Here is a 24,113-nt window from a genome sequence, read left to right on the forward strand (position 1 = left end):
GCATGAAAGAATTTCCTCCCTGCCCCTCCACCCTCTATTCTGTTGCATAATGCAGAAAATTTCAATGTATGTAATGCAGATATCCAGCCATTAGCAAAACTGTATGTGTTGGTCAGATATAAAAAGGATAAATACCATTTCTGACACCGCAGCTGTGCTGTTACGAGATCCCCCTAGCTGGCCAGCTTCCATCTATGGGGAAGCAGGAGGGGGTAGAGATTCCACACTGCTGGTCGGCTGACATCAAAGGGAAATCTCGGCCCTTCCCACTTCTCTCCGTAGATGGAGGCCGGTCAACACAGGGGATCACGTGACCGCACAGCTGTGGTGTCAGAAATGGTATTTATCCTTTTCATATTTAACAAACACATACAGTTTTGGTAATGGCTGGATATCTGCATTACATACATATAAAGTCACTTTAGTGACTTTACAAACACTTTAAGGTCTGGACACTGGCTAGGCCACTCCATGACCTCAATGTGCTTCTTCTTGAGCCACTGCTTTGTTGCGTTGGCGGTATTGTTTTGGGTCATTGTCATGCTGGAAGACCTATCCACAACCCATCTTCAGTGTTCTGGCTAAGAGAAGAAGGTTCTCATCCAAGATTTTACAATACATGGTCCTGTCCACTGGCCCTTCAATGCAGCAAAGTCAGCCTGTACCCTTAGCAGAGAAATAGCTCCAAAGCATAAGGTTTTCACCCTAATGCTTGACTGTAGGGATGGTGTTCTTAGGGTCAAAGTCAGCATTTTTCTTCCTCTATACACAGCAAGTCGAGTTAATGCCAAAGAGCTCAGTTTTGGTCTCATATGACCACAGCCCTTTCTCCCAATCCTTCTCTTAATCATTTAGATGTTTATTGGCAAACTTTAGATGGGCCTGTACATGTGCCTTCTTTAAGAGGGGGACCTTGCGGGTGCTGCAGGATTACAATCCATGGCGGATATGATTTACCAATGGTTTGTTTGGGGATTGTGGTCCCAACTGCCTTGAGAGCCTTCACAAGCTCCTCCAGTGTAGTTCTGGGCTGATGACTCACTTTTCTCATTAACATCCTTACCCCATGAGGCAAAATCTTGCATGGAGCTTCAGACAGAGCGATTGATGGTTATATGCATTTCTTCCATTTGAAAAAGAAAAAAACAAAACGCTCCAACGAATGTCTTCTTCTCACCAAGCTTCTTGCCAATGGTCTTGTAGCCATTCCAGCCTTGTGCAGATCTACAATCTTGTCCCTGATGTCCTTTGACAGCTCTTTGATCTTGCCCATGATGTTGATGTTTGAATGGAAGAAATATTGTGTGGACAGGTCTTTTACACACATAATGAGTTATTAGGAACACCTTCTTAAATGGACATGACTAATCTGTATTACATGAGCACATATTGTAGCCAGTCTGTGGGAGCCAGAATTATTGTTGGTTGGTAGGGGATCAAATATAAAATTGAGTTGCAGTTGAGTGAGTAAAATAAGTAACATTTGTATCATGTGTTTTTGTCTGGATTTTTGGTTGATATTCTGTATATAACCATTTAAAATACACCTATTAAATTATAGACCATTCATTTCTTTGTAAGTGGGCAAACATACAAAATCTGCAGGGGATCAAATAATTATTTTTGCCACTGTAGAAGCGGTTCTAAACACCATTACAGCTTATCCAGTTTCCTGCTCTGTACAAGGAATAACCAGAATAACCATCATGTACAGTTATGGCTGCTCTGTAAAGAACAAGTATTAAGAAAATGCTCCAGTGCTTAAAAGCAAAAAACAGCCTTAGCATGAAATGTCCTAATGATCCTTGTGTCTGACTGAGATCTAACAGACCTGACAGGTGAAAACCAATACTTAATTAACATACTGTATTGATCCAGCCAATGGCATGGCTTTGCTGACAGCTTTTGATGATAGGTCAACGACAAAACTGGAAAAATGCTAACCTATCCAAGCGCAGCTGGTGATGAAAGTACATCACGTTAAATCTGTATCTTTAACATATTTAGATGAGTTATGCCTTGTTACATCAGGGCTGTAAGTATGCAAGTAAATACAGGAGGATGCACAAAATAATGAAAAATTCAAAGGGAACCCAACCATAAAAAAAAAAAAAAAAAAATTACTGGTCATAATAGCTACAAAGTAGACCATATAATGTCAATTGTGAAATGGCAGTATACATAAACTTAGATGTTAAGTTAGCAGTTCAATACACAGATTTTTCTAAAGAAAAAGATTTTCTAAAAAAAGCTCAGACATGGATGAGAAAGTTTGGGGTTGGGGAACTTGACTGGCCTGCAAGGAGTCCTGACCTCAACCTGATAGAACACCTTTGGGATGAATTAGCGTGGAGACTACAAGCCAGGCCTTCTTGTCCAACATCAGTGCCTGACCTCACAAATGCGCTTCTGGAGGAATGGTCAAACATTCCCATAGACACACTCCTAAGCCTTGAGGACAGCCTTCCCAGAAGAGTTGAAGCAGTTAAAGTTGCAAAGGGTGGGCCAACTCAATATTGAACCCTACAGACCAAGACTGGAATTTCATTAAAGTTCATGTCTGTGTAAAGGCGTTCCAATACTTTTGGTGATATAGTATGTGTGTGTGTGTATATATCGATCTAACACACACACACACACACACACACACACACACACACACACAATTATATACTGCCTGGCCCAAAAAATATTTACCTTGAATTAACTAAGCAACTAGCTAAACTAAGCATGCAGTAACTATCCTATTGGATAGTTACTGCATGTGCCCAAAGAATGAGGTCAGCTGACTACCTGAATATACTGAACAACCAGGTTATTCCATCAATGGATTTTTTTCTTCCCTGATGACACGGGCATATTCCAAGATAAAAATGCCAGGATTCATTGGGCTCAAATTGTGAAAGAGTGGTTCAGGGAGCATGAGATCATTTTCACACATGAATTGGCCACCACAAAATCCAGAACTTAACCCCATTGAGAATCTTTGGAATGAGCTGGAGAAGGCTTCGCGCAGTGGTCCAACTTTTCCATCATCTGGTTAAAAATGACTGCAACACTGGACGGAAAAAAAATCTTGTAACATTGCAAAAGCTTATCGAAACAATGCCACAGCGAATGTGGGCCGTAATCAAAGCCAACAAAATATTACAGTGTGTGACTTTTTGGTGGCGACCTTTTTTTGGCCAGGCAGTGTATATGTAAATTTGGATATACAGTATATGCATTTGAAAAATAAAGAGCAAGTTTCCTGTCCTCTGGCCTAAATACTCCATTAAGAGGAGTCCTGGGCTCAGTCAAGTGCCCCTATTTCTGAAGAACAGAGGGGGAATGAATGAGCAGCAATTGCATGTGCTATTATCGCACGTTAGCAATTGGGACAACCTTTAAGATATTGACTAATTGACTAATATTGATTAAATTTGTCTATATTGTCTATATGTAGCTTAAAGTAGTTCAGCCTAAAACTAAAATCTCAATCTACTTGCAGCCACAATCGCAGACTAACCCATCTAGCCCTGTAGAGAGAGAAAAAAAAAAAAAAAAAATCGCTATGCATACCTTTTCTGAAGCCGCTCTGGTCCTGTCCCACGCTGAGCTTTCAGTGGCGGCTTCTCTATGTAGGTGTGTGAAGAAGAGACAACACAAGCCCCATAGTAACTCTGAGTGACGTCTGTGAGTGATGTCACTTCCCAGGCATTTTACAGTTGTTGTCAGCTGTGTCTCCTGCACAGAGCTTCTGCCACTGGAGACCAGACCGAGTCAGCTTCAGAAAAAGGTATGTATAGCGATTTTTGCTTTACAGGGCTAGATAGGTTAGTCTTAGATGCAAGAAGATTTAGAGATTTCAGTCTTAGGCTTCCACTTTAAGAAGTACTGTATCCTTTCAATGCTATATATTATATTATATATATATATATATATACACATACATATATATACATACATCCATACATACAGTGCCTTGCGAAAGTATTCGGCCCCCTTGAACTTTGCAACCTTTTGCCACATTTCAGGCTTCAAACATAAAGATGTAAAACTGTAATTTTTGAAGAATCAACAAGTGGGACGCAATCATGAAGTGGAACGAAATTTATTGGATATTTCAAACTTTATGTTAACAAATAAAAAACTGAAAAATTGGGCGTGCAGCCCCTTTACTTTCAGTACAGCAAACTCTCTCCAGAAGTTCAGTGAGGATCTCTGAATGATCCAATGTTGACCTAAATGACTAATGATGATAAATAGAATCCACCTCTGTGTAATCAAGTCTCCGTATAAATGCACCTGCACTGTGTTAGTCTCAGAGGTCCATTTAAAGCGCAGAGAGCATCATGAAGAACAAGGAATACACCAGGCAGTTCCGAGATACTGTTGTGGAGAAGTTTAAAGCCGGATTTGGATACAAAAAGATTTCCCAAGCTTTAAACATCCCAAGGAGCACTGTGCAAGCGATAATATTGAAATAGGAGTATCAGACCACTGCAAATCTACGAAGACCTAGACGTCCCTCTAAACTTTCAGCTCATACAAGGAGAAGACTGATCAGAGATGCAGCCAAGAGGCCCATGATCACTCTGGATGAACTGCAGAGATCTACAGCTGAGGTGGGAGACTCTGTCCATAGGACAACAATTAGTAGTATACTGCACAAATCTGGCCTTTATGGAAGAGTGGCAAGAAGAAAGCCATTTCTTAAAGATATCCATAAAAAGTGTTGTTTAAAGTTTGCCACAAGCCACCTGGGAGACACCAAACATGTGGAAGAAGGTGCTCTGGTCAGATGAAACCAAAATCAAACATTTTGGCAAAAATGCAAAACGTTATATTTGGCGTAAATGCAACACAGCTCATCACCCTGAACACACCATCCACACTGTCAAACATGGTGGTGGCAGCATCATGGTTTGGGTCTGCTTTTCTTTAGCAGGGACAGGAAAGATGGTTAAAATTGATGGGAAGATGGATGGAGCCAAATACAGTACCATTTTGGAAGAAAACCTGATGGAGTCTGCAAAAGACCTGAGACTGGGACTGAGATTTGTCTTCCAACAAGACAATGATCCAAAACATAAAGCAAAATCTACAATGGAATGGTTCACAAATAAACATATCCAGGTGTTAGAATGGCCAAGTCAAAGTCCAGACCTGAATCCAATCGAGAATCTGTGGAAAGAACTGAAAACTGCTGTTCACAAACGCTCTCCATCCAACCTCACTGAGCTCGAGCTGTTTTGCAAGGAGGAATGGGCAAAAATTTCAGTCTCTCGATGTGCAAAACTGATAGAGACATACCCCAAGCGACTTACAGCTGTAATCGCAGCAAAAGGTGGTGCTACAAAGTATTACTTTAAGGGGGCTGAATAATTTTTGCACGCCCAATCTTTCAGTTTATTTGTTAAAGTTTGAAATATCCAATACATTTCATTCCACTTCATGATTGTGTCTCACTTGTTGTTGATTCTTCACAAAAATTACAGTTTTATATCTTTATGTTTGAAGCCTGAAATGTGGCAAAAGGTCGCAAAGTTCAAGGGGGCCGAATACTTTCGCAAGGCACTATATTATATATATATTATACACACACACACACACACACACACACACACACACACATATAAGAGATGAGCTTGATGTAAATCTAATCTATAGGTTTATAGTTCTACATGTACATAGGGACTGCCATATTTACTAGTTACATACAGTATCTCACAAAAGTGAGTACACCCCTCACATTTTTCTAAATATTTTATTATAACTTTTCATGTGACAACACTGAAGAAATGACACTTTGCTACAATGTAGTGAGTGTACAGCTTGTATAACAATATAAATTTGCTGCCCCCTCAAAATAACTCAACTCACAGCCATTAATGTGTACACTGCTGGCAACAAAAGTGAGTACACCCCTAAGTGAAAAAGTTCAAATTGGGCTCAAAGTGTCAATATTTTGTGTGGTCACCATTATTTTCCAGCACTGCCTTAACCCTCTTGGGCATTGAGTTCACCGGAACTTCACAGGTTGCCACTGAAGTCCTCTTCCACTCCTCCATGATGATATCACGGAGCTGGTGTATATTAGAGACCTTGCGTTCCTCCACCTTCCATTTGAGGATGCCCCACAGATACTCAATAGGGATTAGGTCTGGAGACATGCTGGGCCAGTCCATCACCTTTACCCTCAGCTTCTTTAGCAAGGCAGTGGTCATCATGTTGGAATACTGCCCTGCAGCCCAGTCTCCGAAGGGAGGGGGGATCATGCTCTGCTTCAGTATGTCACAGTCCAAGTTGGCATTCATGGTTCCACCAATGAACTGTAGCTCCCCAGTGTCGGTGGTACTGATGCAGCCCCAGACCATGACACTCCCATCACCATGCTGGACTGTAGGCAAGACGCACTTGTCTTTGTACTCCTCATCTGGTTGCCGCCACACAAGCTTGACACCATCTGAACCAAATAGGTTTATCTTGGTCTCATCAGACCACAGGACATGGCTCCAGTAATCCATGTCCTTAGTTTGCTTGTCTTGGGCAAACAGATTGCAGGCTTTCTTGTGCAACATCTTTAGAAGAGGCTTCTTTCTGGGACGACAGCCATGCAGACCAATTTGATGCAGTGTGCGGCATATGGTCTGAGCACTGACAGGCTGACCCCCCACCCCTTCAACCTCTGCAGCAATGCTGGCAGCACTCATACGTCTGTTTCCAAAAAACAACCTCTGGATACGACGCTGAGCATGTGCACTCAACTTCTGTGGTCAACCATGGCAAGGCCTGTTCTGAGTGGAACCTGTCCTGTTAAACCGCTGTATGGTCTTGGCCACCGTGCTGCCGCTATCTTTATGTAAAGCAACAATTCTTTTTTTTAGATCCTCAGAGAGTTCTTTGCCATGAGGTGCCATGTTGAACTTCCAGTGACCAGTATGAGAGAGTGAGAGCGATAACACCAAATTTAAAACACCTGCTCCCCATTCACATATGAGACATTGTAACACTATTGAGTCCCATGACACTGGGGGATTAAAAATGGCTAATTTGGACATTTTCACTTTAGGGGTGTACTCACTTTTGTTGCCAGTGCTTAAGACATTAAATGGCTGTGTGTTGAGTTATTTTGAGGGGATAGCAAATTTACACTGTTATACAAGCTGTACACTCACTACTTTATATTGTAGTAAAATGTCATTTCTTCAGTGTTGTCACATGAAACGATAGAATAAAATATATACAAAAATGTGAGGGGTGTACTCACTTTTGTGAGATACTGTATGAAGAATTTGGTTGCCGCTATATAGTGCTACACCATGGTTGTTCTTTACTGCTCCTTCTCATAACTCAAGTCTACTTGTGCAACAGGACAAGTGCACAAATATTAAAATCCACCAAGCCCCTCTCCCTAGGTCCCTCAGTACACTAAACTAGGACACCACTCAGCATCTGATTGTCCTTACTTCCCTCCTCCAAATGTTGAGGCTTCTTTTACTGTTTACAGCCTGGCAAAAATCTAGTGCCAGACTGTCTGTGACTACACCTCAATCTCCTATGAACTTGAATGGAACATTTTCCCTATTGTACCAGTATTCTGAAATTAAGTTTATGGGGCAATCATGTGCAGGACAGGGCAGTCCAGTACTAGATTTTTACTGGTCAGTCTGTAGGCCGCACGGAAGGCCGCAGCCATTAAAGGGGGCAAGTAGGGATCTGTGGGAGTCGGTTGCATGGTTTAGTGAACTAAGGGTGTCCATTTGAATTTTGGTGAAAATTAATGCACTTGTCTTTTAGGCAGTTAGGCAGTCATGGTAGCAGGTAAACTACTCTGCTCGCTCATCACCCCCCCCACCCCTCCCCCTTTCCTGGCCTGCCAGCTGCATGCTTGGATAAGGGCCTGACATGAATTTATGAAGGGGACCCCAGGCCTAAATGACCTGGTGTGGATTGGGGGGTGAAGGATGCTGTTTTTTAATTTAATTCATGATGGCACTTTTTTTGTTTACATTCTGCCGTCAGTGAGGTCATGGTTGTTAAGGATGTGACGGCTGCCAGCTCCTTATCAACCAGCTAAAATGAAACACATTCCTTAATTATCGCATGCCTGGACCAGTACTTTAACACATGTTTGTTTATTTTTTTTTTAAATTTGCTTTAATGAATTGACTTTAACACTGTTTTATGCGGTATATACTGAGTGTTTTTGCTTTTTGAGGTAAACACCATATAAAAAGGGATAGTGAATTTACATTTTCAGCATTGCATGCGACATTTGGGAAAAAATGTGTCAGATCACCTAAATACCGCATGCAACCTGCTTTAGTGACTGGAGCCCAGTAAAAACTCTTTTAGACAAGGACAGAACCATAACAGGGAAAGAAAGTCAAGATAAGGACGAAAAAAAAAAAAACAAGGGAATGAGCAAATGGATTTAAAAACATCTAAAGTGAAGCGTCAGCCTATTTGGAGGTAAAAAGTTCTCTATTGACATATTATCCTATCTAGGAGTTACATGTGTAAAAAAAAAAAAAAAAAAAAAACGTTAAAATTGGTCATTTTCTATTCTCCAAAAAGATTTTTGGCAGCCTGTAACGAAACATAGTATGTTATTCAACAGGCATGGCATCAAAGTCTTTTAATGCTGGGGCAGGTTCACCATATACATCAAGGTTTCTTCACCCCTAAACCCTGACAGATACCATGACGCTGGTTTTAATGGTCTTTACATTATTAATCACCACCTGTAAAATACTTTATGTGGTGTTTCTACGGTTAGGACATTTATATTATATCTTCAGTCTACTAAATAGTTTTCCAATCCTTAATTTATTGTAAGCCCCTCTTTCCAGTAACCATGAGCAATGATTTATTTTTAACTTGTTTTAGAACAAAGGTTTAATTCTAAGAACTACCATGCTGAAAACTTTCATATTGTAAAATCCTAATCTCTACACAGAGCAGAGGAATTTCTCATTTACATCATCCAAAGCCTGGCTGGGAAGCCTTCACTGCTCAACAATATTTAAAGAAGCTAACAACTTCTAGTCTACTGTAAGAATGTGCCTAAGTATCATTACATTTATTCATTCTGGATCTCCTTTTTTGACTCAAAGTTAAATTTAACTATGTATATTATCAGAAAGGAAAATATGAATAGCATATATTATCAGATTTTATTTTTGAAGCAAGATAACTTGTTAATCCTTAGAGATTGATGATTTCGATGTGTAGCAGTTAGAGATGAATTAATATGGTTTGAGGGTCTGTTTGCACATTTTTGTGTTTTAAAATCTATTCTAAATGTGTCCCTTTCACAATGTGGCAATGGAGCAGCAATACATTAAAGTGTAACTAAATTCAAAAAATAAACATCTCTTATTTTATTTCCTTGGTCTGTAAAATTGTGTTTTTGGTATCTGTTCAAGAAGTGCAATATAAAGAAATAAAAATCCTTGGTAATTCTGCCAGAAATGCAGTGATGTCCTGTTTTATGTGTACTCTGCAGTCTCATCTCTAAAGCAGAAATCTGATCAAAACGTAAAGTGTTCCTAAACCCACAACAGTAAAATCAGTCTGTATATGTAGTAAAGCATGCTGGTTATACTCACTGTGGAACCCAAGGGGTTAATTCTCTGCATTGTGTAAAAAGGTTGTTTGATCCTGTCTTCTCTCATGCTCCCCTTCTTCCACAGTCCCCAATCCATCTCCTGATAGTACAGAGCCTTTGGAGTTACTCTGCACATGCTCAGTTTGGTATGTATTGCTAGAGTTTTTTTTTTTCTTGGGAGTGCGTATGTGATCAGCACAGGACTAATCAGCACTGTCCAGATAGAGGGTCAGGGGTCCTGCAGCCTTATAGGACAACCAGAGCAGTATGAAAACTCCTCCTACAAGCCTTAACCAGACACTGATAGAACTCACAAAACGGTTATATACTGCTGAGGAGAAAGGGTATTTAGCTGTTTAAATTTACTAAAATAATTGCATTTCCATGTTCTGTGTACTGAGGGAAATCAGATAAGAGTGAATGCAGGGCCCTGGGTTTAGTAACACTAAGTTTAAACCTATTCCCTCCCCATTCTAAGTCCTATAGGAATGGTCCTATAAAAGGATAAAACGAAAGATGAATATACTTACCCAATCTAAGGGCCCTATTACATGGATGGACCAATTGGGTCCATCTGTCTGTTTTTCAGGCGGACCCTCCAGTCCCAATTGGACCCTCCAGTCTCCTCCGTGGAATGGCGGTTTACATCCGCTGACAATTGATCCAATCCTATCTGCTGAAAACAGACAGATAGGGATCATCCGTCTGGCAGATTGGATTGGAAGGCCGTCGGGTGTAAATGGACAGGTAGCCTGTCGCCCATAGAGTAGAGTGGGCTGTGTTTGTGTCCACTCTGCATAAACCTAGTGGATACGGACCAGCCAGCCGCCTGCTTAGAGGGATTGGGGGACAGATTCCCTGCTGTGCAGGTGGACTCCAACACATCCCACCCTATGTGGAAGGGGTCACATGATCAGCTCCCAGAGTCAGCCTGTGGGAGATAAGGGAAGTGGACAACAGATGCCCTATAGTAAATCTATGGGGATGTCATTGTCTATGGGGATGTCACTGTCCCGACTTTTCAGCCTCACTGCCCTCCTCTCCTCTCCCTGGCCACTGGGGAGATAACATGACCAGACCAGAGCGCCCTTAGATAAGGCAAGTATGCACATCTTTCCTTTGCAGGGTAGTTAGTTAGTATAGGGCTTAAAATAGGGGTAGGAGTAGGTTTAAGCTCAGTTAAGTTTTGACCAGACTTCTAATACATTGTTAGGACTACAGAAAACCTCCTATGTTATGGATATGAGGAGTGGGGAAGTGCTCTGCAGTCTTAATATACACTTCCTGTGACAATGCTGCTTCTCTATAGATACAGTAAAGGGAGAGAGTGTTGTCACTGAAGCAGAGGAAGGGTGTTACTGGTATGCTCACCAGGTGAAAAATAACAGGGAAAAAAAAAAGCTGAAAAAGAAAATACGAATTTAGTAACAACATCTAAAGACTAGTAAGCTACATAACATTACATTTTTGTTCTTAGGTTTAGATACTCTTTAAGGAGATTCTTCATTGCCCGTGCTTTGGACCTTAGTAATCTTGTGTTTGTTACCTATTAAATTTACAGTCTAAGCTGTATCAAAATTGCAATAGAAATACATGTGGCACTGCAAGCTTCTCTGCAGTTATACTTCAGTTTTGACATGGATGACCTAAGCTCCAAAACTGAAGTGATTTTTTATTTTTGCAAATAGTCAACCACCGTAATAAATTATTTAAAAAAAACCCTCACCACCACCACCAGTAGTAGTATGAAGATTTTTTGTTCTTTAAATATAAACTAAATTAGAAAAAATGCAGAGTGAAAATGCATACCTAAATGGCATCTTATTCTGATGTTGGTGGGCCCGTAATGCTCTGTTATGACTGTTCCCGGGGTAAGCACAGATATACAAGCATTCCCAAACACATTGTTGCCAATGAAGGTACGAAGACATCCAAGCAAACGATACGTCCGTGGGCATTTCTTGCAATTGGCAGGAATGCACACACCTTGATTGACTAAATAAAATGTGAACCATTCCCCAGTTGGAGTACTGTTTAATTTCCAACCTTGAGGCATGCTGCAGTTTGAAAAGGCTTTGTAGATGACTTCAAATTCACTGAGGATGGTGGCAAAGTTCTGTTCTAGCAGTTCCACGTCATGCTTTTGAGCATCCCGCGAAAAATACGGCATTGTTGGTAAATCAGGAAGGAAGAAAAGCTCTGGCTTTTGTATAGATGGCCTGTCGTTTAAATAACGACCTTGTTCGCGGATGCCTTTGTGAATTCTGCCCATGCCAGACCAGGAGTACCTTTTGGCATATTCCTGCAGATTATGATAGAGTTTTTGGTTCAGTCCTTCATTATGGGTACAACGTACACACTCACGTGAGTGGCAATAAGCAAACCCATTCTGCAAGCCTTTGGCGTCTGAACTCTGAATGAGTAAATTCACAGTGGCAAAGGGAGAACGGGGTTGGTCCTTACCAACTCGGTAACAATACCATGCAAACAACAATAAGAGGCAGACAACGGTAGTTAGGGCGAAGGTATTGCAGTCACGCACAGCTTGGATGCACCCAGCAATCAGGTCACGAAGTCCTCTCAGTAAACAGGTCCAGTCAGTCAACCACTCTGCAGACATTTTTGTCCAGCCGCTGTCTGGTTTATAAGCCGATGCAATGCAACAAGGACTGGAAGTTCTAGAAGGAGCCCACACCATGCGGGTTAATATGGATGAATTGGTGAACAAGACAACATGACTCTGCCTGTTCCCTTTAGACATCTAAGCAATGTATTAGTAGCTAGGGGTTGTTTGGTGCTGAAATCTAGAACCACATAGAAACACATAGGACCATACTGATTTCCGTGGTCTGGTTTTGTACAGTACGTAGCAATGTGTCATCACTGGTTTTACGGCTATCCACTGAGGAGAGGTCATTCTGAAGAAGACAGCAGGCGGTCTAGATCTGTTGAAAATAAAACACAAAATGAGACTTTATTTGTATATGCTCTAAAAATGTAAAGGCATTTAAACATCAAGTTCAACATGATTAATGGCACGGGGCTTTGTGAAACAAAGCCTATTTCCTCTTACACATTTTATCCATTCGACCCATGAGGATACTCAGTGTTTGGGTCTAATGCCAGTTGCATACGTTTAATACTTTTTAGCTTCTCTACAGCAGAAACCCAAAAAAATATAGCAAATTCTGGAAGAGAGACAATTCTAACCAAACAAGGACTATAGAAGCCCCTGAGGATAAATGAAGACTACAATGGATGGCCCTTATTCTGACATTTGTTATGCTTGAAATACTTCTAGAAACATTGGACTCTTCACGGTTACCCACATTGATATAGTTTCTCATACCTGGTTATGGACTTATGGGTCCATGGTTGTACCCCTTCATTCTTTCTATATGTTCTGATTGTCACTGTTCATACACTGCCTATGTTGATAGCTTGTATTTGACTTTGTACACCTACAATGTTTGATTACGATTTGAAATCTTAAAAAAAAATATTGAAACCAACACCCAATGTGTCAGCACAAGGCCTTGCCACTGTGAAATGCTTGTAAAATAGACACAGGTTTTGCATATATGCAGAGTGCGGGACTCCAGGGTATCGTTTATGAGCAGAGAAAAAATGGATTTTTGTAAAATCTTACCGTAAAATCCTTTTCTCTTAGCTCATCGACAGACGTAGTCCTCGGTGATACACCACCTTCGGGTTATGTTACCTCCGCAGGAGCAGGACTAGACAGGAAATTAAAAAGCTCTGGCCACACCCTAGGGGCAGTCCCAGAGGGTATATCCTCTCTCTCTCTGCCTCAGCAAATCAGTTATGTGAAAAAGCAGTGCTTAGAGAATTTAACCCAACCCAACTCCAAAACAGAGGGGCGGGGACTACGTCTGTCGATGAGCTAAGAGAAAAATGGATTTTTGTAAAATCTTACCGTAAAATCCTTTTCTCTTAGCTCATCGACAGACGTAGTCCTCGGTGATACACCACCTTCGGGTTATGTTACCTCCGCAGGAGCAGGACTAGACAGGAAATTAAAAAGCTCTGGCCACACCCTAGGGGCAGTCCCAGAGGGTATATCCTCTCTCTCTCTGCCTCAGCAAATCAGTTATGTGAAAAAGCAGTGCTTAGAGAATTTAACCCAACCCAACTCCAAAACAGAGGGGCGGGGACTACGTCTGTCGATGAGCTAAGAGAAAAGGATTTTACGGTAAGATTTTACAAAAATCCATTTTTCTCTAGCGCTCATCGACAGACGTAGTCCTCGGTGATACACCACCTTCGGGACGTCCCAGAGCAGTATCACAACTGAGGGGTGGGAAAATGAAAATCAAATCCCAATCTAGAAGGCCCAACCGGTGCCAACTAGAAGTTTACAATGCTCATCCTTAATGATGAGACTCAACAAAAAAAGGGGAAAACAAAAATTTTTTTTTTTTTTCAAACAGAAAAAAACCCTCGAGGTAGACCACCGGTCTCCTCAAATTGCGGCCTGCAAAACCTTGCGGCCAAATGAGGCATCCGCCGATGCCGTCACATCAATTTTATAGAATTTTGTAAAGGTATGTACCGACGACCAGGTGGCCGCCTTACATACCTGGACCACTGACGCCTGATGGCGAAAGGCCCAGGAAGTACTGAGCGCTCGAGTGGAGTGCGCCCTAACAGGGAACGGAGGACTCTGACCCTTAATAGAATAAGCCTGTACCACCGTCTGTCTAATCCATTTGGCAATGGTTGCGGCAGATGCAGGCAAACCCTTTCTGGGGCCATCCGTGATCACAAAAAGTGAATCCGTCTTACGGGATGATTCCGTAGCTTTCAGGTATACCCTGATTGCCCGAACCACATCTAAGGAATGCAACGCATGTTCCCGATGATGCTTGGGCTGAGGACACAAGGAAGGTAGTACAATATCTTCATTCAGATGAAAATCTGAAACCACCTTAGGAAGAAAAGATGGCTTAGGATGAAGTACTACCTTATCCCTATGAATCACTAGGTATGGTGACTGGCATGATAATGCAGCCAGTTCTGACACCCTGCGAGCAGAAGTAATAGCCACCAAGAAGGCCACCTTCTGGGATAAAGTAAGCAAGGGAATCTCCCTGATGTTTTCAAAAGGAGGTTTCTGTAGAACCGACAAAACCAAATTAAGATCCCAGGGCGGTAAGGGCGCGCGGACTGGAGGAGCCAGGTGCCGCACCCCCTGGATGAAATTCCGCACCAAGGATTTGGTAGCTAACGGCTTCTGAAAGAAGATTGCTAATGCTGAAACTTGACCCTTGATGGTGCTCAAGGCTAGCTTCTGCTCAACCCCTTGTTGCAAAAAGGCCAATATTCGAGACACCGAATAGGTACGTGGAGGAAATCCTAAAGATTCGCACCACGCAATATAAGTCTTCCATGTGTGATAATAGACTTTGCTGGAAGTCGCTTTCCTTGCTTTAATAAGGGTAGGAATGACAGAAGTAGACAAACCTCTGTCCTTCAGTACTTGGGTCTCAATGGCCAGGCCATTAAAACCAGCGACTGTAAAGCACGAAGGTAACTTGGTCCTAGAGACCACAGACACTCCCTGAGACGAAGTTCCCACGGAACGTCTGCGACTAGCATGTCCAAGTCGGCCAGGCCGGCTTGAGGAGGCCAGCCTAGAATTTCTAGGACCACTGGCGCTGATTGGATCTGAACCAGGCGTCCCTAGAGCTATCTGGCCCCGACCATCCGAGAAAGTCTGGTCGTTTTCTGTTCCCACACATTTATCAGATACCTGATAGTTATCAGGAAGGGTGATCTTTTCTGGTTGAACCTCAGGGACCGAAGTCACCCGACTAGAGGCTACTTGGCCTATCTGGTCAACCAGATCCGATTCCTGTGAGGTATCGGGACTAATCTTAGGAAAGGGTAAAGGAAAAGATCTATTCAGGGAACGGTAACTACCGCTTCCTGTAGTACTTAAATGTTGGAAGGGAAGAATCGCACCGGTAGTAGTGGTTGATGCTCGATCTAATGTCCTGAATACCGGTGAAAACGTCCCCCCACCCTGAAACCGGGTGGGGGCGCACCTTCAGGCTGTGTACTCCTTTGCTTCGGGTTTGGCTGGGTTGGTCCTCTGCTTGTCCGACCAGCCCTTCTTGAATCCTCCTGGAGGAGTCTTGCCTTTCCCGCTAGTACCAGCCGGGCGCCCTTTATGGGCGGTAAAGAAAGGTCCTCGCTTGTTGCGAGGTCCCTTAGCTTTTGCAGCCTGTGGCAAGAAAGTGCTCTTGCCCCCAGTGGCATCCTTAATGATTTCATCTAGGTTGGCCCCAAATAGACGATTCCCCTGAAAAGGGAGATTGGTCAAGGTCTTCTTGGAACCTAGGTCAGCTGACCAGCATTTTAACCACAGCACACGTCTGAGGACTACTGCTAACTTAGATGCATGCCCTAATAAGGGAGTTGTGTCCAAGGCTGCGTCACAGATAAACCGTAGCCCTTGTATGATCTGTTCCATCAAATCAGATGTCTCCTGGGGAATATCTTTTCCCCTAAGATCTTGGCGTACCATTTCCGCCCATTCCGTAAGTGTCTGGGAAACTAGACCAATAACAATTACTGGTCTAAAAGCTGACCCTATCAGAGAAAAGATAGTGCGGGACTCTGCTTCTATCTTTCGATCCACCGGATCCTTAAAGGACGAAGTGTCCTCCACTGGAATAACCGTGGCTTTATTCAGCCTGGAAATAGGCGGATCCACGACTGGTGGTACCGTCCATTTCTTAATGATGGATTCCTCAAACGGATAGCGTCTAGCAATACGCTTGGAAATAGTAAAGGTACGTTTAGAATGCTCCCATTCTTCTTTAATCTGATTACCAAAACATTTAGGTACCGGAAAAGCCTTCGCCATCTTGATGGGCTTATTAGTACCGAAAGGCCTCTCTGTTTCAGTTGCCTCTGCCGGTAAAGCCTCAAGTTTTAAGGTTTCTTGCACTGCCACAACTAGTGCGTCCACCAATGCTTCTTCCTGAATTATAGCAGGAGAAGAAGCGTCCTCCTCACTGTCTGAGGGGGCTTTACCTGGGATAACAGCCCTTGCAGAGGAACCTGCAACTGCCGTGACCATCTCTGAATCTGAGTCAGAGGTGTCAGATGGTATAGGGGTAGGCGGGGGTCGCTTCCTTGACCCCCGTCCCTGACAGGCCGCCTCCACCCGAGCCACCATAGACTCCAAAATAGCTGTAAATGATTCTATACTCTGTGCACCGGCGGGTCCCGAGGCCCCCTCGAGGGAAACAGGTGGGGGAATATGTGTGGCAGGGTCCATGATAACTCCAGTTACTTCCTGGATAATATAAATCAAAAGAAAAAAACTTTTTTTTTTTTTTTTTTTTCTGACCCCCAGCGCCACAAAAAGCCCCTTAGTGTTACCTGCTAGGGATCCCTATCGATCGAGAGAGAGAGAGATAGACCCCCAGGCTCACTACTTGATGCTCAGAGTTAAACTGCAACAGCTTACAGCGCTGTCCTGACAAACAGGAAGTCTTTTGGCTGGCTGCCCAGGAAGAAGGGAGGCGGCTCCGCCCCTCTGCACGCCTTCCGGCGCCTCCCCCAAGCTCCACGAGGTGTAGGATCACCTCAAACATGGCCGCCCCCATGCTGGAGACACGAGGCTACGCCAAAATGGCGGCTCGTGCGATCCAGCAAAAAAAATGGCGGCGGCCTGTGCTGACTAGCGGTGTGCTGCAGGGCACACAACACTCTCTCTGCATGGGGATATGGCCTGGTTGGCGGTACCGGCCCTGGCGGACCGCATGGCCGTTCGGGAGGCCTGCTAATAGCTGGAGATCTGATTTGGAAGGCAGTCTACATGTCCGTGGCTTCTGACTGGTAGGTAGCTTATACTTAACCCATAAGATTCCCAGAATGCCACAGATTACATCTTTAAAACATGTATACAATAGATTGTTAGCTCCCAAACCAAGCCTCCTGGCTTTTTGCACACATAAAATCACACTCAAAGTAGGAGGATTTGTGACATGTTATAGGATAGAAAGGACTCTTTCTTACCATACAGAGAGGGGCCCGCGTTCACCACAAACCCCGTCAGGGAAAAAGGGGGAACATACTACTCACCATACCGGAACCAGGCGGGCACCAACTCCTGACAGTACCCCTCTCCACCGGGGCGGGAGGGCTGTCGACCGATACGGACGCCGTGACTCATGGTCTTTGGCGTTTCAGCGAGACGTTTAACTCGCGGGTTCAGTCCTTTTAATGGGACTTTGTCGCGGCCGACTCAGCGTGGAGCTATGGCCTGCACGCGCTCGTAGGCTGAACTGGGGTGACCACCGGATCTCAACATCCAGCCCGTCGCCCAGTTCAGCTTTCTTGCTTGAAGATCTCACAGGAACACTGGAGAAAAAAAAAAAAAAAGCTGTCTAAAAATCCTTTTAGAAAAAAATTCTTGCCAGGACCTAAGATCCCAGCAAGGTATCTAGGTCCTTACTCCTAACTAGACAGAAAATAACTGATTTGCTGAGGCAGAGAGAGAGAGGATATACCCTCTGGGACTGCCCCTAGGGTGTGGCCAGAGCTTTTTAATTTCCTGTCTAGTCCTGCTCCTGCGGAGGTAACATAACCCGAAGGTGGTGTATCACCGAGGACTACGTCTGTCGATGAGCGCTAGAGAAAGGTTTTTTACAGCTCTTTCTGGATTTTAGTATTTCTGGATTGTGTTCCGTAGTTTGGAAATTTTGGAGTGCTTTGGGAGGGCAGAAATCTCCAACCCAATTTCCAGGTTATGCAGAAGACCAGCAAGCTGAGTGTGCACAGCCGTTATAACGGTAGGTTTTGGCATAGTTCAGAGCTCCTATTTGGAGACAGATGTAGGTTTCTGTTAGGAGACCGAGGTGCTCTACTCAAGAGATGGCCTTGTCTATATTCCCCCTCGCACACGTTCCTGGAAACAAGGCTCATCGATAGTGGGTGCTGTAGTGTCTACCAGCTGGTTACTGGAAACATCACAGATAAATGCACATATTTGCCAGAACACCAAGGATCCTCAAATATCTTAGTGAAAATAAAGTGCAGTGCTGTGATAACAAAATACTCCAACAATTCACAGTGAAGGAAAATTATAAAATATATGACAGTCTATGAATGAATGAGGTGAAAGGAGTCCATATTCAAGTTCCAAACAATAAGTGCAGGTAGGATATTCCACAATACGAAAGGGAGTCGTGATAATGATGTCCCGTCACCAACACCAAATAAAATGCGCTCACCAGATGTAGTGGAGCGCTGGTTATATCCTTTGAAAAAGTCCTATTGGACGAAATGCATCAGGATCGTACCTTTACAGCCAGACTTGCATACCTCTCTGCTTTTACCATTGGAATGTTTGTGAGTGTTTTTTTCCCCCTTTTAAATAAACTATTTATTGGGGTTTTACACTATGTCTGTCTCCTTTGGTTTACCTCCACATGGGTCTGGTTATCTGTGAGTGATCCTGTCCATCTTCCCTGTTGGATACACACTGAGGAGACATCCGTGGTTGCAGATTGTTCAAGGAATCCCATCTCATCCTAACAGCTCTTTTTGACCCTCATGCCATAAGGTATTTAGGGTCAACTACATCTGGTGAGCGCATTTTATTTGGTGTTGGTGACGGGACATCATTATCACGACTCACTTTCGTATTGTGGAATATCCTACCTGCACTTATTGTTTGGAACTTGAATATGGACTCCTTTCACCTCATTCATTCATAGACTGTCATATATTTTATAATTTCCCTTCACTGTGAATTGTTGGAGTATTTTGTTATCACAGCGCTGTACTTTATTTTCACTATTTTGTATATCAACCTATTTGTCAGTTGTTTGTGTCAGCAGCTCTCACTTTGAATTGGTTAGCGCAGTTTATTTCCCCCCTTTTTTTTCCTCAAATATCTTCCAAAGGTTTTTATTGCAGAAAGATCACATCACAAAAGTTCACAAGATCCTCTATTGAGAGGCCAGAGTTGGGCCCATACGGCAGGAGATGTGACTATGAGCCAAGAAAGCCCCGGAAGCCAGGAGAGCCTGATAAGACTGAATGAAGGACCAATGACAAGAGCAGCATTGCTGCTGAAGAGAGCCAGGTGGCTTAATATTTTTGTTACTTGTTATGCAGGTCAAAATCCCCTGTGTGGGCAACCGCTTTGTGAACTTTTACTTTTCCAATAAACGTGGACTGGCAAGTCTTAAAACCCCAGTTCTGCAGTGGCCTTCTACAAAAATGCAACTACCACTGAGCTAAACAACTCCCATATCACACCCTAGAAAGCTGACCACCAGTCAAAATGCTACTACCACTGAGCAAAATAACTCCCATATTACACCCTAAAAAGATGAACATCAGTGGAACTGCTAGATACAAAAATACAAAAGATGACATAAGTATACAAGAGCTGTTCTACCTACCAAAGAATATTTTATTTCTGTCCATCCTACTCTGTTTACAAAGCATTGCCACACAGCACAGCTCTTTCTTGCAGAGCTGGAGACCGGATTTTTCTCTGCAGCAGTGAAAGAATAGGTTATCCCAACATTTCATATTCCTGATATGTGTCCCTTGCACCATGTGCTTGTATGAAAAAATATCCTGTTCTCTTTGTATTGCTTCGTTTGTGTGAAATACCTGATGATCCTGCCAGTTCCTCTGCTTTTCCCATTTCAAACTGATCACACTGATCGCATGAGAGAACAACCATCTTAGCGTGGCTAGTTTTCTGCCTGTTCTCCAAAAGCCAAGACTTGTGATGGCATTCCCCGCACAGCTAATCATTTCGAAGATCAGTGCACTGCTATTTCCCCACCCCTAGTTCTCTAAGCGGCTTATGAAACTGAGAACCGAGATTGTGAAAACCTTTAAAACATTAAACAAAAAAAAAAATGTATTTATAAGGGTATTAATTAGAAATCAGAAGCAGCAACCTGGTGAGCTCATCTATGGCACTCGCTCTCTCCTCCCTTGTTAGACAACATTACCTATCTTGGTCAGGCCGGTTGGCAGCCTTCAAGATGTTAATACTTCCTAAACTCTTATACTTCTTCAGAACCCTGCCTATTCCCATCCCTAAGTCTTTCTTCCTTTCCATGCAGTCCGTCATCTCAGACTTTGTATGGGCTGGGAAAAAGCCTAGATGCCAGAATAGAATTTTAATGAAAAAGAGAGCGGTAGGTGGCATGGGCCTTCCGATTCTGCGTTATTACTACACAGCCTCTATACTGGACCAGTTGTATTATTGGCTCTCCCCTTCACAGTCTAAGCCATGGCTGTGCTTGGAAAGTGATGTGGTTTTTCCTAACTCCCTACGAAATATACTCTTAGCCGTCCCACACTCTCAGAACCATAAATTTGCTGATCATCCCATACTCTCAGCTTCACTTACTGCTTGGAGGTCCCTTGTCCTTCAATTGTCACCTCCGTCACACTCCATTAAGATACCTACTCCTCTCCTCTTTACCCTATATCACGGCAGATCTAGATCTCTCATTATGGGCCAGCACGGGTAGAAAATTGGTGTACGACTTATATCGACATGACAAACTTTTAGCATGTCCCTTGTTAGTGCATGCTAACTGCAGCACAACCAATTGGCTCCCTGTGCTGCATCTCCTCTCCACATCTGAGCTTGCCTGTAAAGGGACAGAAGGGACTTACTCCAGCTCAAATACAAGTATTTACACTGCTTGCATAAAAAAAATGTACCTTTAATGATGTCATAGCAAATACAGAATATTTATTGTGTCTCTTGTAGAACTAGCTAGAGTTCTTCAGTGCACCCAAACTCCTATTTCAGTTCTTAGGCAGATGATGGTGGCTGTCATTTCCTAGCATCTTATATATTGTTTTAAGTAAATCTCAAAAGGCTCCTACAACAAGATGTTTGCACATACATTCTTTGGTCCACCCACCTGCCACAAACATTATGAAGTATTTCAATTTTATATGGATACTCCACATCAGGGGTAGACAAACTACACAGGGAACACTGGCCAATAAAGGCATTAAAAAAAAAAAAAAAAAAAAGTATCAGTTTTATAATAAAGATGCTGCCATAGTCATTAAAAACACACCAGATTCTATACAACATAAATACATGAGAATAATTGTCAATAAAATCAAATTAGTTTTCATTTTTCAATCAATCGAAAATGAAGACTACTATCTTACAGTCTAGATTTTATGCATATGCCCTCCAAAAAATGTGGATTTAGGGAAAACAAAAAAAACAAGCAGTGGGGAAAAAATAGAATTTAATTTATACAAGCAACCAATTACACGGTGATGACGCATTTTGTTTGAAAGCCGATCTCTACTTTGTAGCTGGATTGATGAGTATTTTCTAATCAACAGAAATGTTGGATGTAAAGCAATATTTCTGCATCTCCAATTCGCATCACAGAAAAAAAAAAAAAAAAAGGAAAAAAAGTATCACATTACTATGCAAGCCAAGCCTCCCAGGCATTTGTATGCATGATAATTACTGCACATTGCATTATTAACGACCAATTCCCTAGTAGAATTACAGACATCTATATCTCATACAGCACACTTTAACAGCCTCTAAAATGTACCAGCAATAAAGGATTATTATAAGCCCCCAAAAACTGGGCTGAGCAAAATGCAACGGTAAAATGGAACCAACAAAAATAATAAAAGTTGGGCTGCCAATCATTTTTGCGTTAGGTTAAAGTGGTTTTTATGTATATTTTCTAATTGTATAATTTCTGGAAAAAAAAAAAAAAGTGAACCCTCGAGAAATTGTTAGCACTTCTAAACAAATTCTCAAAATGTGATTGTATTTTTTTTTTTTTTTTTTTAACAGCAATTTTACTATTGCACCACTATGGCATACAAAAGGACCACAAGAGGAAGAAAAAAATAAAAAAGCTTATTTGTGACATGAAGTAAAAATTAATCTGTTTATAGACGGATGCAAAGCTTTCATGACCTTTATTTAGGTAATGGATCAGGTATAATCCTCTCAAACCGATCACACAGCGTCTACACTGGACTGTACAAGACATGCATTGAAGATGGAGATACAAACATCACAAAATGTGGTGTGTGTATGTGTCGTGAATGTGTAAAGTCATCTCACAGGGTCCTCTCATTTAGTTTGGTGTAACAAGGTAAATGCGCGCCCCCCCCCAAAAAAAACAAAACAAAAAAAAAAAAAAAAAAAACCCCATTACACACCTTTAAGGGAGAGTCTACGTCAACTGTGGCTTTACTTTATCTTTATTTAGCCACTATGCTGCCCTAGGCATAACTGAATACTGAAGCTCTGCCCTTTTGTCCTGAACTCATTTTAGTAAAAACAAATTGCTGGGCTTTGCAAATATAGGGAGCAAGTATAAAAATCTAACTTATCTTAATCACTTAAGCCCCGGAGGATTTGGCTGCTCAAAGACCAGGGCCTATTTTGAGATTCGGCACTGTGTGATTTTAATGGACAATTGCGCGGTTGTGCGATGCTGTACTCAAATGAAATTGACGTCCTTTTTTTCCCATAAAAAGAGCTTTCTTTTGGTGATATTTGGTTTGCACAAAAGTTATTGCGTTTACCAACTACGGGAAAGATTTATGTCATTTTTATTATTTATTTATTTTTTTTTTTAACTAGTAATGGCGGCGATCTGCGATTTTTTTTGCGGGACTGCGACATTGCGGCGGACAGATCGGACCCTTGACTGACATTGACACTTTTGGGGGTACCAGTGACATTACTACAGTAATCAGTGCTATACATATGCACTGTTACTGTAAAAATGACATTGGCAGGGAAGGGGTTAACTTTATTAGTGATCAAGGGGTTAAGTGTGTCCCTAGGGGCGTGATTCTAACTGTAAAGGGGCGTGGCTTTTGATGTAACCACGGAGACATACGATCCTACATAGCACGATCGTATGATCTCTGCAGTTACACCAGGGAGAATGATAGGTGGCTTTGTTTACATTAGCTGCCTGCCTTTCTCCCTCTGCAGCGGGAGATCGCGAGTGGCCGGTGGACATCGAAGCCGCCGGCCACTCGCGCGGGGATGACAGTGAACGAGCGGGGTCGGGAGCGCGCCTCCAGCTCGCACGCTCGCCCCCTATTGGCTCGCGGGCGAGTGACGTACCCATACGTCACTTTGCCCAGGAGGGGCTGACCGCCGCAGTATATGTACTTGCGGCGGTCGGCAAGTGGTTAATTATATAGTTTGTTTTCTTGCAAAGCTCCCGGCGCTAATACTGTGACTCCTTTGGTGTATCGAATAGCGTGTCCCCCTGCTGGCTGCTGTGGTTCCTCCTGCTGACCCCTAGTCACTGCAGGACACAGTAGTGACATATGGTCATTAGAAGGAACCACAGCGACCAGCAGGGACCATACTAATCCAAACATCTAGGAGTATGGTATGGTACTGGACACTGCACACAGAGCTCTGCAAGTGTACAATGTTCTTGCAAACTAGGCAGCTCCTTTATTGAAAAGACATGTACAA

At 42.7% G+C, this 24,113-nt stretch overlaps 1 protein-coding gene across 3 annotated transcripts in view; it reads right to left on the minus strand.

The window, feature by feature from the left end:
• The window catches only part of ASPHD2 (aspartate beta-hydroxylase domain containing 2), a 105,367-nt gene that overhangs the window by 24,816 nt on the left and 56,438 nt on the right, over positions 1-24,113 (minus strand). For all 3 annotated transcript variants that reach the window (XM_082244005.1, XM_082244004.1, XM_082244003.1), the window contains exon 2: positions 11,405-12,540. In XM_082244005.1, coding sequence (XP_082100131.1) covers positions 11,405-12,356 — 952 coding nt within the window. In that variant the 5' untranslated portion in view covers positions 12,357-12,540. The remainder of the gene's footprint in view (positions 1-11,404; positions 12,541-24,113) is intronic.

The sequence above is a fragment of the Pelophylax lessonae genome (genome assembly GCF_965119305.1).
Source record: "Pelophylax lessonae genome assembly, chromosome: 1".
In the NCBI taxonomy this organism is placed as follows: domain Eukaryota; kingdom Metazoa; phylum Chordata; class Amphibia; order Anura; family Ranidae; genus Pelophylax; species Pelophylax lessonae.